General features: G+C 45.1%; 1 protein-coding gene across 1 annotated transcript in view; it reads right to left on the bottom strand.

Annotated features, from left to right (window-relative positions):
- Positions 1–6,349, bottom strand: part of MORC3 (MORC family CW-type zinc finger 3) — a 58,664-nt gene extending 52,315 nt beyond the window's left edge. The window contains exon 1 of the mRNA XM_033232427.1: positions 5,797–6,349. Within this exon, the coding sequence (XP_033088318.1) occupies positions 5,797–5,835 (39 nt within the window). The 5' untranslated portion in view covers positions 5,836–6,349. The remainder of the gene's footprint in view (positions 1–5,796) is intronic.
- Positions 6,350–16,622: the final 10,273 nt, after the last annotated feature.

Here is a 16,622-nt window from a genome sequence, read left to right as displayed (position 1 = left end):
TCAGCCTCCCGAGTAGCTGGGACTACAGGCGCCCGCCACCTCGCCCGGCTAGTTTTTGTATTTTTTAGTAGAGACGGGGTTTCACCGTGTTAGCCAGGATGGTCTCGATCTCCTGACCTTGTGATCCGCCCATCTCGGCCTCCCAAAGTGCTGGGATTACAGGCTTGAGCCACTGCGCCCGGCCAATTTTTGTATTTTCAGTAGAGACAGGGTTTCACCACATTGGCCAGGCTGGTCTCGAACTCCTGACCTCAAGTGATCCCCCTGCCTTGGCCTCCCAAAGTGCTGAGGTGTGCGTCACTGTGCCCAGCCAAATTAACAACAATTTCATAATGAAATAGAATGATACGACGACAGTGAATCTGGCAACTCACAGCCACTAAGTGACTAATAGGTTGGCAGCACAAATCCACAGTGTGGATATAATGGACAAAGGGATGATTCACATGCCAGGCACTACTCAGATGGGGGCACAGTTTAGAATTTATGAACTGTTTCTACAATTTTCCATTTAATACTTTCGGACCATGGTTGACTTTGGGAAACTGAAACTGAAGAAAGCAAAACTGTAGATAAGTGGGGACTACTGTAGTCAAATTCCCAGAGAGAAAGTAGAATGGTGTTTGTCAGGTGCTGGAGAAGTGACTATTTAATGGGTACAGGGTTTTAGTTTCGCATCAAGAAGAGCTCTGGAGAGGCCGATCATTACACAACAAGGTGAATGTACTTAGCAGTACTGAACTGAAACTTTAAAACGGTTAGCATGATAAATTGTATGCTACATGTGTTTTATTACAATAATAAACAAATAAACAGCAAGTTAGCAAACTGAACAATGTGATATGACTTTCTTCCTTTCATGCCAATTTCCAAGAGCTAGCAGCCAGGATTATGCCATGGCAGGAGACTACACACAAGTAGAATTCCTCCTTGGGAAGCTCATTTCTAAAAGTTCTATTTGGTTCCTTAACAATTGCGCCTGGCCTTTCTGGATTGCATCTTGTTTTTGTTGTTCTCGGTTTTTAAAATTACTTTTAAAAATTTTCAGTTTTTAAAAATATACTTATCTTATTGTCCAACAGTTCCCATTTTTTACGGTCTACAGACACCAACATAAAGCACCCCCAACAAAATGACTCCTTCCTATGTGATCACCCAACAGTGAAGCCCACCAAACTAGCTCTATTCTCGTATGAAAATCTTGCAGTCAGTTTTTAGTGTCTCACTTAAAAATGTGAGAAGGCTGCCAGGTGTGGTGGTTCCCGCCTGTAATCCCAGCACTTTGGGAGGCCGAGGCGGGTGGATCACTTGAGGTCAGGAGTTCAAGACCAGCCGGGCCAACACAGTAAAACCCCGTCTCTATCAAAACTACAAAAACTTAGCCAGGCATGGTGGCACATGCCTGTAATCCCAGCTACTTGGGAGGCTGAGGCAGGAGAACTGCTTGAACATAGGAGGCGGAGGCTGCAGTGAGCTGAGATCGTGCCACTGCACTCCAGCCTGGGAAACAAGAGTGAAACTCCGTCTCAAAAAAAAAAAAAAAAGTGAGAAGGCTGTTTCCAGACATTTGAGAGAGTTTAAAATTAGAAACCAAAAACAATACACAGTAAAAGAAACATGAATATAGAGATAATGCAGTGAGCAAAAGAAAACTTCAAATATACTACAGTTAGGCCAGGCACAGTGGCTCATGCCTATAATTCCAGCACTTTGGGAGGCCGAGGCGGGCGGATCACGAGGTCAGGAGATCAAGATCACCCTGGCTAACATGGTGAAACCCCCATCTCTACTAAAAATACAAAAAATTAGCCGGGCATGGTGGCGAGCGCCTGTGGTCCCAGCTACTAGGGAGGCTGAGGCAGGAGAATGGCGTGAACCCAGGAGGCGGAGCTTGCAGTGAGACGAGATTGCATCACTGCACTCCAGCCTGGGGGACAGACAGAGACTCGTCTTAAAAAAAAATAATAATAATAATAATACAGTTAATGTATCTAGCAATAAGAATGAACATTTTGTCCAGGGAGAATTCAAAAAGACATTCAAAAACTAAGACATTATTTGTAACAATTAAAAGCGTTGTGGCTGGGCATGGGCTCAGGCTTGTCATCCCAGCACTTTGGGAGGTCAGGGTGGGCAGATCACCTGAGGTTAGGAGTTCAAGACCAGCCTGGCCAACATGGAGAAACCCCGTCTCTACTAAAAACACAAAATCAGCCGGACGTAGTGGTATATGCCTGCAATCCCAGCTACTTGGGAGGCTGAGGCAGGAGAATCGCTTGGACCCGGTAGGCAGAGGTTGAGTAGGCAGAGGTTGCGATGAGCCTTGCACTTCAGTCTGGACAACAAGAGTGAAACTCCATCTCAAAAACAAACAAACAACACACAAGAAAAACACTTCGGTAGCACGGCCTCTATTAAACAATCAAGCACATTTTTAAAATTCGGAAAGAATTTCCAATCCAGAATGCAAATCTAGCCAAATTATAATTCAAGAAAGCGCAAGCGTAGCATGAATGTATTTTCCAGAAATGACAAAATTTTTTTCTTCCCATGAACCCTTCTTTCAGGAAGCTACACCTGTTTCTGGAAATAGTTTTATTGTCAGTGGTGGCTATTCTCCACCACTAACAGTAACAAAAATAGCAAACATTATTGTGCACCTACAGCACATACAGTCCTTTTATTTATCTATTTGCTCATGTAATTTTTAAAACAACACTTTGAGGTGGGTAAGATTATTATTGCCATCATTCAGATTGGAAACTCTGGCACAAAGAGGTTAAATGACTTGGCCAAGGACACACATCTGGTTATGAGTCAGGATTTGAACCCGAGAGAGTAGGCTTCAGAATATCAGTCACTAAGCTACATATCAGACAGAAGGATATGTGAGATGGAGGCACATGAAAAGAGGAAGGAAATTTCCAGACAGATGTTAAAGGGAAGTCCCCAAATTACAACTGAGCCGATGACTCCCAACTGACTTCCAAATGACAAAACACTGGGTGTGTCTGAATCCATCTGGAAAAGAGCTCTCAGTTCTCTGGATGTCTGGATGATCAGTACAGAGAAAAACTAAACAAACAAAATATAAATCAATTAACTTCAGGGAAAACATAAGGTTTGTATAGGAAAGAAAATGCAATCATGCTACACTGGTTAGCTCATTTGTAAGAGTAATAACAAACCATATAGTAATTCAACCAAAAAAAGTGATAAAAGCGTTGAAGTATGGGAGGTGGTGAAGAGTGTACATCAGCTAAATCCACAGTAGGATTTCTGAAAAAATAAACAACAAAAACCAAAGTATATACATTTCACTTCACTAGAATTGCAGGGTTTTGCAAAAAATTTAAAAACTTTTTGTCACTCTGCATTTCATCCTGGTATCTCTGACCTCCTAAATGACTGTTTAAAATGTGTATACATTGGGCCGGGCACAGTGGCTCAGGCCTGTAATCACAGTGCTTTAGGAGGCCAAGGTGGGAGGATCACCTGAGGTCGGGAATTTGAGACCAGCCTGGCCAACATGGTGAAATCCTATATATACTAAAAATACCAAAATTAGCGGGTGTGGTGGCCCACGTGTGTGAACGCAGCTACTCGGGAGGCTGAGGCAAGAGAAGTGCTTGAATCCAGGAGGTGGAGGCTGCAGTGAACCGAGATAGAGATCGTGTCACTGCACTGCAGCCTGGAGACAGAGTGAAACTCTAGCCCACTCCCCCCAAAAAAGTGTATACACTAAGGGTTCACCCTTTGTGCCTTAAAAATGTAGGACTTTTGACAAATGCATAAGCTCATTAACTTGTATCTCTATTAATGCACGCATTTGAGAACTATAAGCAAATAATGTTTATGGCTATATTCCAATAAAATTTTATGGGAACTGAAATTTGTATTTCACATTATTTATACCTCACTAAACATTCTTCTTTCTTTCCTCAACCATTTACAAATGTATAAATCACTCTTAGCCTTCAGGCCATATAAAAACAGGTGCTGGGCTGGATTTGGCCCATGAGCTGTATGTAGTTTGCCAACTCCTGACCTAAAGCAAAAGCAAAGAGGCTGCAGATGGGAGATTTCTGTCAGTAAGGTTCCCAACAGCCCATATTACCCACAAAACAAAGACCCAGCACATGGACAGCAGCTACACCCAGAGGGCCCGCTAACAATGCTGGTGTCTAAACGCTGTTTGACCATTATCTCTGCTTCCTTTCTCCCCTCAATCTTGAAGAGCCAGAGTCTACAAGAGCCCGGGGGCTGGGAAGGGAGAAGAGAATCAAAGAACAGAAACAGTTAGGAAATCAACTCACTGCATTTCTCCCCTACAGGTTTCTGGGCCTGAACAAGACTCAACCTCGAGAGGGGAAGGAGAGAGAAGCGGGGAAAGAAGAGAGGGGGAAAAGGGAGGGAGAGAGAATAGAGATTTTAAACTAGATAAGGCCAGACTTGACAATACCTTAAGCTAATGGGAAAGCGTTAGTCAACCCAGATTCACACAAGTGGGGAATAATTAATGTCTACAGCCAATGGTTAAAAAAAAAGAAAGAATAAAATTGTCCTCTATTTTCAAACTACCAAAGCCTAGCTCGCTCAATAAGCCAGTTACATAACCAAAGGATGGACCTTTATCTAGAATACGTAAAGAACTCTTACAAATCAATAAAGATCCTCCCAAAAGAAAAATAGAAAATGGGCAAAGGATATTAACAGGCAATTCAAAAAAAAAAAAAACCAAAACAAAAAACCACAAAGACTAATACACGCGAAGAGCTCAACCACACAAAATAGTCAAGGAAATGCAAGTAAAAGCAGATATCATTTCACAAAGATCCGACTAGAAAAAATTTAAAGTCCGTCAAAACCAGGTGTTAGAATCTGCCTAAACGAATGAAAGAAGTCGCAGAGCAATGCACCAATTATTCTCTACGTGTTTGTACCCCAAGCAGTCACTACCCATTCGAATGTTAAAATTAGTGACACTAGGGCAGTCATTCTTCGGCAAGAGTCAACAACCTCCAGAAAAGAGGAACATTTCAGCATAACAATTGCGCTCACAAGGAAGTAAAGTTTTTTAGGATAATCAGGTGGGGAAGCCACGCCCACATTTCCTGGACGTGAGATTTCAAGTTATCCTGTGTGACCGCTCCCTACGATTTAAGATACAGGAAATGTTCGCAGGGTTTCCAAGAACTCGAAACGCCCCAAAACAGACGCAACGTGGGATAGCGGAGAGCTCGAGCTCGGCGATCTAGGGTCTGGGCCCCAGGGCTTCCACTGCCGAGGAAGCTGCGGGCACTGACAGGTATCAGGCACACTCATCCCGACTCCACTCGCCCGTGGGCAGGCCCGGCGCCCAGTCCCCGCCCCCGGGAGGTCGAGGCCGCCGGCGTTTCTGGACGCGGAACCCGCTCCTCTCCCACCACGGCGCCCAGCGGACAGAAGAGTCAGGGGCCCCGCGGCCCCCGGAGCAGTCCGTTCTCCCGCCGAGACCTCGCCCGCGGACGACAGCTGCGGGTAGACTAGAAGGGAGCTGGAAGGAGGGGCCACGACCCTGGCCCTCCCCGAAGCAAAACAGAAACACAATGCAGAGGCGACGGAATGCAGCCCGGCCCACAGCCTAGCCGCTCCGCCGACGGGAGCGAGATGGCCGCCCCCTCCCCGGGCCCCGCCGCAGCGCCCCCCGCCTCGCCGGCCCCACAAGCCGCCACCGCCCACTGCCGGCCCACCCTCGCTTGCCCGCCTGCCCGCCCTCCTGGGACACGGCCCGCTCCACCCCTCGCGGCTGCTCACCGCGCTGAGGCGTATCCCGCGGGGTGGCTGCGCCGCCATCTTGAGCTAGCTACAAAGCCAGGACCGGCCTCCGCCGCAACCCGACTGGGCGGCGGCGGAACGACTGTGGAGCCCTTGGGTCCCGCCCACTTCCGGGGAGGGGCGCACGTCTGGCCTCTCCCACCCACTTCCGCCTCCAGGCAATGCCGAATTGGGAGCTTGGGGAAGGAAGGTGAATTGCCTGGCTGGTTAAAGCAGGGTACACTGGGAGCTGAGCTTCCAGCGCGGGGCCCTGCGGGCCTAGGGCGCATGCGCTAGGCGCGGCGGGCCCGTACCCGTCTCCACGCCCAGCTGGACCTCCAGACTCGGGGATCTAGCTTTTGAAGCCTGGCGCGAGGTGCAGTATACCCGAGACAGGTGAACTCCAGTCACTTGACCTAGTAGGATGTGAATTTTTGCGCTGAAAAAAGCCATTCTATATCCTCCAGTGTTCATGTGAAACCTTAACGAAATAAAGACAGAAATTAATGGAGACTGTTTGGATTTGCCCTGAAAATTATCAACCTAACTCATGATTTAAAAAAAAAAAAGAGTTCTAGGGCCGGGCGCGGTGGCTCACGCCTGTAATCCCAGCACTTTGGAAGGGCGAGGCGGGCGGATCACCTGAGGTCAGAAGTTCGAGACCAGCCTGACCAACATGAAGAAACCCCATCTCCACTAAAAATACAAAATTAGCCGGGCGTGGTGGCACATGCCTGTGATCCCAGCTACTCGGGAGGCTGAGGCAGGAGAATGTTTGAACCCAGGAGGCGGAGGTTACAATGAGCTGAGATTGCACCATTGCACTCCAGCCTGGGCAACAAGAGTGAAACTCTGTCTCAAAATCAATAAGGGTCCTAAAGGCATAAGTCCAGTCGCAGTGGCTCACGCCTATAATCCCAACACATTGGGAGGTCAAGACTGGGGGTTCACTTGATAGGGTTCAAGACCAGCCAACATGGTGAAACCCCATCTCTACTAAAAATACAAAAATTAGCTGGGCATGGTGGTGGGCGCCTGTAATCCCAGCTACTAGGGAGGCTGAGGCAGGAGAATTGTGTGAATCCAGGACAGGGAGGTTGCAGTGAGCCCAGGTCACACCACTGTACTCCAGCCTGGGCGACAGAGCGAGACTGTCTCAAGAAAATTACCTCTTTTTAAAAAGATAAATTGGCTGGGTGCAGTGGCACATGCCTTCAATCTCAGCACTTTGAGAGGCTAAATTGCGAGGATCTCTTGAACCCAGGAGTTCGAGACGAGCCTGGGCAACATGAGGAGACCTCATCTTTACAAAAAAAAAAAATTGAATTAGCTGGCAGGGTGTGGTGGCTCACACATGTAATCCCAGCACTTTGGGAGGCTAAGGTGGGCAGATGACTTGAGGTCGGGAGTTTGAGACTAGCCTGACTAACATGGAGAAACCCCGTCTCTACTAAAAATACAAAATTAGCCAGGCGTGGTGCCACATGCTTGTACGCCCAGCTACTGGGGAGGCTGAGGCAGGAGAATCTCTTGAACCCAGGAGGTAGAGGTTGCGGTGAGCTGAGATCGCACCACTGCACTCCAGCCTGGGCAACAAAAGCGAAACTCCATCTCAAAAAAAAAAAAAAAAAAATTAACTGTGCTTGGTGGTGCACGCCTGTGGTCCCAGTTACTTGGGAGGCTGAGGTCAGGAGGACTACTTGACCCTGGGAGGCTGAGGCTGTAATGAGCCATGATCTCACCACTGCACTCAGTCTGAGCAACAGAGTGAGACTCTGTCTCAAAAAGCAAACAGAAACAAAAGAGAAAGGAATTCTTTTTCTTTCTAGAGACCTGTTGCCCACGCTGTAGTAGAGTGGCACAATCATAGCTTACTGCAACCTTGAACTCTTGGGTTCAAGCAATCCTCCCGCCTTAGTCTCCCAAGTAGTTGAGACAACAGGTGTGTGCCACCACACCCGGCTGATTTTTAAAATATTTTCTATAGAGAAACGGGTCTTGCTGTGTTGCCCATGCTGGCCTTGAACTTCTGGGTTCAAGCGATCCACCTTCTTTGGCCTCCCAAAGTGCTGGAATTATAGCCGTGAGCCATCGTGCCTGACCAAGGAAGTAAGTAACCAGGATAGAGAGGAATTTCCAAAGAATTCAGAGGGACAGCATTCCAGGGAGACACCACTCTGCAATTCCAGAGAAACAGCAGCAGAGGACTAGAGATTTGGAAAGGGCTGCTCATGTTTGAGGAACTGAAATGGGACAAGTGTAATTAGAGCCTGGCATTGGAGGCAGAGAGTGCAGTAGGACAGTGATGAATTGGTGACATAACCTATTGTACAACAGACTGGTCTGCACAACCTGTTGTACAAGTGAATATGTCTTCAAATTTTCCTAAGGTTAAGAGGATTCTGGAAAGATACTGTGGGGGCATGGTTTTTGAGCCACCCCAAAAATTCCACTACATAAATCCCTCCATAAACACACATAGAGGGCTGGGCATCATGTCTCAAGCCTGTAACCCCAGCACTTTGGGAGGCTGAGATGGGCCGATCACTCAAGCCCAAGAGACCAGCCTGGGCAACAAGGCAAGACCCCATCTCTACAAAAAAAAAAATACAAAAATTTTCCTGGCGTCGTGGTGCACCCCTGTAGTCCTAGCTCCTCAGGAGGCTGAGGTGGGAGGATCCCTTGAGCCTAGGAGGTTGAGGCTGCAGTGAACTGAGAACACATCATTGTACTCCAGGCAGGATGACAGAGGGAGACCCCTGTCTCAAACAAACAAACAATAGCAATAACAAAACACATGGAACAATTAGAATAGCAAAACCAAATTTCATGGATGGTGTCTAAAAAACATGGTGAAACGCTATCTCTACTAAAAATGCAAAAAACAATTAGCCAGGCGAGGAGGCAGGCATCTGTCATCCCAACTACTTGGGAGGCTGAGGCAGGAGAATCACTTGAACCTGGTAGGCAGAGGTTGCAGTGAGCTGAGAGCCACTGGACTCCAGTCTGGGCAACAGAGTGAGACTCCATCTCAAAAATAAAAAAATTTAAAAAACCGTTAAAAGATATCCTCATCAACCCCAAGACAGGAGCAAGTGGAACAACATGCATGAGTGTGTCCATTTAAGAACAAAAGAGGGGGGAGTGGCAAGATGGTTGAATAGGAACAGCTCTGGTCTGCAGCTTGTCTCCCAGCGAGACCAACGCAGAAGGCAGGTGATTGCTGCATTTACAACTGAGGTACCCGGCTCATCTCATTGGGACTGCTTGGACAGTGGGTGCGGCCCACAGAGAGTGATCAGAAGCAGGGTGGGGCGTCACCGCACCTGGGAAGCGCAAGAGGCCGGGGAACTCTCTCCCCTGCCGAAGAGAAGCCGGGAGGAACTGTGCCATGAGGAATGGTGCACTCCGGCCTAGATACTATGCTTTTCCCACAGTCTTCGCTACCTGCAGACCAGGAGATATCCCTGGGTGCCTACACCACCAGGACCCTGGGTTTCAAGCACAAATTTGGGTGTCCATTTGAGCAGACACTGAGCTAGCCGTGGAGTGTTTTTTCATACCCTATTGGCGCCTGGGATGCCAGCGAGACAGAACCGTTCACTCCCCTGGTAAGGGGGCTGAACCCAGGGAGCCAGGTGGTCTAGCTCAACAGATCCCACCCCCACAGAGCACGGCAAGCTAAGATCCACTGGCTTAAAATTCTCGCTGCCAGCACAGCAATCTGAAGTTGACCTGGGATGCTTAAGTTTAGTGAGGGGCGAGGCGTCCACCATTATGAGGCTTGAGTAGGCGGTTTTCCCCTCCCAGTGTAAACAAAGCTGTAGGGAAGTTCGAACTCGGGGAGCCCACTGCAGCTCAGCAAAGGCTCCATAGCCAGACTGCCTCTCTAGATTCCTCCTTTCTGGGCAGGGCATCTCTGAAAGAAAGGCAGCAACCCCAGTCAGGGGCTTGCAGATAAAACTCCCATCTCCTTGGGACAGAGCACCTGGGGGAAGGGGCGGCTGTGGGCACAGCTTCAACAGAATTAAACGTCCCTGCCTGCCAGCTCTGAAGAAAGCAGCGGATCTCCCAGCACGGTGCTGGAGCTCTGCTAAAGGACAGACTGCCTCCTCGAGTGGGTCCCTGACCCTTCTGCCACCTGACTAGGAGACACCTCCCAGCAGGGGTTGACAGACACCTCATACAGGAGAGCTCCCGCTGGCATCTGGTGGGTGCCCCTCTGGGACGAAGCTTCCAGAGGAAGGAATAGGCAGCAATCTTTGCTGTTCTGCAGCCTCTGCTGGTGATACCAAGGCAAACAGGGTCTGGAGTGGACCTCCAGCAAACTCCAGCAGACCTGCAGCAGAGGGGCCTATTAGAAGGAAAACTGACAAACAGATAGGAATAGCATGAACGTAAACAAAAAGGACATCCACACAGAAACCCCATCTGAAAGTCACCAACATCAAAGAGCAAAGGTAGATAAATCCAAGAAGATGAGGAGAAACCAGTGCACAAAAAGGCTGAAAATTCCAAAAACCAGAACGCCTCTTCTTCTCCAAAGGATCACAACTCCTCGCCAGCAAGGGAATAAAACTGGACGGAGAATGACTTTGACAAATTGACAGAAATAGGCTTCAGAAGGTGGGTAATGACAAACTCCTCTGAGCTAAAGGAGCATATTCTAACCCAATGCAAGGAAGCTAAGAACCTTGAAAAAAGGTTAGATGAATTGCTAACTAGAAAAACCAGTTTAGAGAAGACCATAACATGACCTGATGGAGCTGAAAAACACAGCACAAGAACTTCGTGAAGCATACACAAGTGTCATAGGCCAAATCAATCAAGCGCAAGAAAGGATATCAAAGATTGAAGATCAACTTAATGAAATAAAGCGTGAAGACAAGATTAGAGAAAAAAGAATGAAAAGGAACGAACAAAGCCTCTAAGAAATATGGGACTATGTGAAAAGACCAAACCTATGTTTGATTGGTATACCTGAAAATGACAGGGAGAATGGAATCAACCTGGAAAACACTCTTCAGGATATTATCCAGTAGGACTTCCTCAACCTAGCAAGGCAGGCCAACATTCAAATTCAGGAAATACAGAGATACTCAAAGATACTCCTCAAGAAGAGCAACCCCAAGACACATAATCGTTAGTTTCACCAAGGTTGAAATGAAGGAAAAAGTGTTAAGGGCAGCCAGAGAGAAAGGTCGGGTTACCCACAAAGGGAAGCCCATCAGACTAAGAGTGAATCTCTCTGCAGAAACTCTACAACCCAGAAGAGAGTGGGGGCCAATATTTAACACTCTTAAAGAAAAGAATTTTCAACCCAGAATTTCATATCCAGTCAAACTAAGCTTCATAAGCAAAGGAAAAGTAAAATCCTTTACAGACAAGCAAATGCTGAGATTTTGTCACCACTAGGCCTGCCTTACAACATCAAAGAGCAAAGGTAGTGATGGAAATATGGAAAGGAAAAACCAGTACCAGCCACTGAAAAACATACCAAACATACGAAATTGTAAAGACCATCGCCACTATGAAGAAACTGCATCAACTAACGGGCAAAATAACCAGCTAGCACCATAATGACGTGATCAAATTCACACATAACAATATTAACCTTAAATTTAAACAGGCTAAATGCCCCAATTAAAAGACATAGAATGGCAAATTGGATAAAGAGTCAGGACCCATTGGTGTGCTATATTCAGAAGACCCATCACATGCAAAGACACACATAGGCTCAAAATAAAGGGATGGAGGAATATTTACCAAGCAAAATAAAAGCAGGGGTTGCAATCCTAGTCTCTGATAAAACAGACTTTAAACCAACAAAGATCAAAAAAGACAAAGAAGGGCATTACATAATGATAAAGGGAGCAATGTAGCAAGAAGAGCTAATTATCCTAAATATATACGCACCCAATACAGGAGCACCCACATTCATAAAGCAAGTTCTTAGAGACCTACAAAGAGACTTAGACTCCCACACATTAATAGTGGGAGACTTTAACATCCCACTGTCAATATTCGACAGATCAATGAGACAGAAAATTAACAAGGATATTCAGGACTTAAACTCAGCTCTGGACCAAGCGGACCTAATAGACAGCTACAGAACTCTGCACCCAAATCAACAGAATGTACATTCTTCTCAGCACCACATCACACTTATTTTAAAATTGACCACGTAATAGGAAGTAAAACACTCCTCAGCAAATGTAAAAGAATGGAAATCATAAACAGTCTCTCAGACCACAGTGCAATCTAATTAGAACTTGAGATTAAGAAACTCACTCAAAACCACACAACTACATGGAAACTGAACAACCTGCTCCTGAGTGATTACTGGGTAAATAACGAAATTAAGGCAGAAATAAGTAAGTTCTTAGAAGTCAATGAGAACAAAGACACAATGTACCAGAATCTGGACACAGCTAAAGCAGTGTTTAGAGGGAAATGTATAGCATTGAAAGCCCACAGGAGAAAGTGGGAAAGATCTAAAATTGACACCCTAACATCACAATTAAAAGAACTAGAGAAGCAGGAGCAAACAAATTCAAAAGCTAGCAGAAGACAAGAAATAACTAAGATCAGAGCAGAATTGAAGGAAACAGAGACATGAAAAACCCTTCAAAAAATCAATGAATCCAGGAGTTGATTTTTTGAAAAGATTAACAAAATAGACCACTAGCCAGACTAATAAAGAAGAAAAAAGAGAAGCAGCAAATAGATATGAGCGGAGGACTACCCAGGTGCCGAGGCAAGAGACTGAAGGCACAAACTGTTTCAGTATAATAAAGAAAATAGTTAGAATAAGAATAGTCATAATATAAATTAGATATAGAGATGATCATGGACAATATCAATCATTAGTATAGACATTATTAATCATTAGCCTTTAATATTACTCTTTGTTTTATTATTAATATAACCAAGGAATAACTGGCAGATATAGGGTCAGCTGCTGAAGGGACATTGCGAGAAGTGACCAAGAAGGCAAGAGGTGAGCCCTCTGTCACGCCTGCATAAGAGCCACTCGAGGGCTCCTTGGTCAAGCTCCTTGGAGGAGTCAGGGAACACTCTGCTCCACCAGCTTCTTGTGGGAGGCTGGATATTACCCAGACCTGCCCGCAGTCATCTGGAGGCTTAAACCCCTCTCTGTGGTGCTGTGCTTCAGTGGTGACGCTCCTTGTCCACTTTCATGCTCCTCCCGTACTCCTGGTTCCTCTTTAAAGTTCTTAGAAAATAGTGGTAGAAAAAATATAGCGAAAGTCTTAAAGTCTTTGATCCTTCTGATAAGTGCATAAAAGAAAACGCTGACATATGCTGCCTTCCCTCTCTGCTTCGGCTACCTAAAAGGGAAGGGCCCCCTGTCCTATGATCACGTGACTTGCTTGACCTTCTCAATCACTTGGACGACTCACCCTCCTTACCCTGCCCCCTTCCTTGTCTTATATACAATAAATATCAGCATGCCCAGCCATTCGGGGTCAGGTCTCCGCGCCTTAGTGGTAGTGGTCCCCCAGGCTCAGCTGTCTTCTCTTTATCTCTTTGTTTTGTGTCTTTATTTCTTACAATCTCTTGTCTCTGCACACGGGGAGAACAGCCACTAAGCCCCGTAGGGCTGGACCCTACAAATAGACACAATAAAAAATGATAAAGGGGATATCACCATTGATCCCACAGAAACACAAACTACCATGAGAGAATACTATAAACACCTCTATGCAAATAAACTAGAAAATCTAGAAGAAATGGATAAATTCCTGGACACATACTCCCTTTCAAGACTAAACCAGGAAGAAGTCGAATCCCTGAATAGACCAGTTCTGAAATTGAGGCAGTAATTTATAGCCTACCAACCAAAAAAAGCCCAGTACCAGAGAGAGTCACAGCTGAACTCTACCACAGGTACAAAGAGGAGCTGGTACTGTTCCTTCTGAAACTATTCCAAACAATAGAAAAAGAGAGACTCCTCCCTAACTCATTTTGTGAGGCCAGCATCATCCTGATACCAAACCCTGGCAGAGACACAACAAAAAAAAAAGAAAACTTCGGGCCAATATATCTAATGAACATCGATGCAAAAATCCTCAATAAAGTACTGGCAAACTGAATCCAGCAGCACTTCAAAAAGCTTATCCACCACAATCAAGTCGGCTGCATCCCTGGGATGCAAGAATGGTTCAACATATGCAAATCAAGAAACATAATCCATTACATAAACAGAACCAATGACAAAAACCACATGATTATCTCAATAGAGAAAAGGTCTTCAATAAAATTCAACACCCCTTCATGCTAAAAACTCTCAATAAACTAGGTATTGATGGAACGTATCTCAAAATAATAAGAGCTATTTATGACAAACCCACAGCCATATACTGAATGGGCAAAAGCTGGAAGCATTCCCTTTGAAAACTGGCACAAGACAAGGATGCCCTCTCTCACCACTCCTATTCAACACAGTATTGGAAGTTCTGACCAGGGCAATCGCGCAAGGGAAGAAATAAAGCATATTCAGATAGGAAGAGAGGAAGTCAAATTGTCTCTGTTTGCAGATGACATGATTGTATGTTTAGAAAACCCCATAGTCTCAGCCCAAAATCTCCTTAAGCTGATAAGCAAACCTCAGCAAAGTCTCAGGGCATAAAATCAATGTGCAAAAATCACAAATATTCCTATACACCAATAATAGACAAACAGAGAGCCAAATCATGAGTGAAATCCCATTCACAATAGCTACAAAGATAATAAAATACATAGGAATACAGCTTACTAGGGATGTGAAGGACCTTTTCAGGGAGAACTACAAACCACTGCTCAAGGAAATAAGAGAGGACACAAACACATGGAAAAACATTCCATGCTCATGGATAGGAAGAATCAATATCATGAAAATGGCCATACTGCCCAAAGTAATTTATAGATTCAATGCTATCCCCATCAAGTACCATTGACTTTCTCCACAGAATTGGAAAAAACTAGTTTAAATTTCACATGGAATCAAAAAAGAGCCCATATAGCCAAGACAATCCTAAGCAAAAAGAACAAAGGTGGAGGCATTATGCTACCTGCCTTCAAACTATATTACAGGGTTACCATAACCAAAACAGCATGGTACTGGTACCAAAACAGATAGATAGACCAATGGAACAGAACAAAGGCCTCAGAAATAATGCCACACATCTACAACCGTCTGAACTTTGATAAACCTGACAAAAACAAGCAGTGGGGAAAGGATTCCCTATTTAATAAATGGTACTGGGAGAACTGGCTAGCCATATGCAGAAAACTGAAACTGGATCCCTTCCTTATGCCTTATATAAAAATTAACTGAAGATGGATTAAAGACTTAAATGCAACACCTAAAATCATAAAAACCCTAGAAGAAAATCTAGGCAATACCATTCAGGACATAGGCATGGGCAAAGAATTCATGACTAAAACACCAAAAGCAATGGCAACAAAAGCCAAAATTGACAAATGTAATTAAACTAAAGAGCTTCTGCACAGCAAAAGAAACTATCATCAGAGTGAACAGGCAACCTAGAGAATGTGAGAAAATTTTTGCAATCTATCCATCTGACAAAATGCTAATATCCAGAATCTACAAAGAACTTAAACAAATTTAAAAGAAAAAAAACCCCATCGAAATGTGGGTGAAGGATATGAACAGACACTTCTCAAGAGAAGACATTTATGCGGCCAACAAACATATGAAAAAAAGCTCTTCATCACCGGTTATTGGAGAAATTCAAATCAAAACCACAATGAGATGCCATATCATGCCAGTAAGAATGGCAAGCATTAAAAAGTCTGGAAACAAGAGATGCTAGAGAGGATGTGGAAAATAGAGAACGCTTTTACACTGTTGGTGGGAGTATAAATTAGTTCAACCATTGTGGAAGACAGTGTGGCGATTCCTCAAGGATCTAGAACCAGAAATACCATTTGATCCAGCAATCCCATTACTGGGTATTCTATATCCAAAGGAGTATACATCATTCTACTATAAAGACACATGCACATATATGTTTATTGCAGTGCCGTTCACAATAGTAAAGACTTGGAACCAACCCAAATACCCATCAATGATAGACTGGATAAAGAAAATGTGGCACATATACATCATGGAATACTATGCAGCCATGAAAAAGGATGAGTTCATGTCTTTTGTAGGGACATGGATGAAGCTGGAAACCATCATTCTCAGCAAACTAACACAGGAACAGAAAACCAAACATCTCACGTTCCCACTCGTAAGTGGGAGTTGAACAATGAGAACACATGGACACAGGGAGGGGAACATCACACACCAGGGCCTATCAGGGGGTGGGGGGATAGGGGAGGAATAGCATTAGGAGAAATACCTAATGTAGATGACAGGTTGTTGAGTGCAACAAACCACCATGACACATGTATACCTATGTAACAAACCTGCATGTTCTACACATGTATCCCAGAACCTAAAGTATATTAAAACAAAACAAAACAAAACAAACAAAAAAAAAACAAGAACAGCAGCAAGATGGCACCGATATCAATGAATGAGAACCACCAGACTGTAGCTAGGACTCAGGGAGCGGGAGGAGTCTGGCCCACTCGGATTCTGAATAATAAACCAACCAGTGTGCCTTTCCAGGACAAAGCCCCACATGGGGTGAACGTACTGGGAAGACAACCAACTGAGCAGCAGGGAATCAATAGGGTCAAAGGCAAAAAGACATCTATAAATGTCAGGAAAGCTAATTTCATATAAAAATGAGGTGTGGGCTAGGCGAGGTGGCTCATGCTTGTAATCCCAGCAGTTTGGGAGGCCGAGGCAG

This window comes from Trachypithecus francoisi, unplaced genomic scaffold (genome assembly GCF_009764315.1).
Source record: "Trachypithecus francoisi isolate TF-2019V2 unplaced genomic scaffold, Tfra_2.0 Lachesis_group14, whole genome shotgun sequence".
In the NCBI taxonomy this organism is placed as follows: Eukaryota; Metazoa; Chordata; class Mammalia; order Primates; family Cercopithecidae; genus Trachypithecus; species Trachypithecus francoisi.
This window is presented reverse-complemented; position numbering and strand designations above follow the sequence as displayed.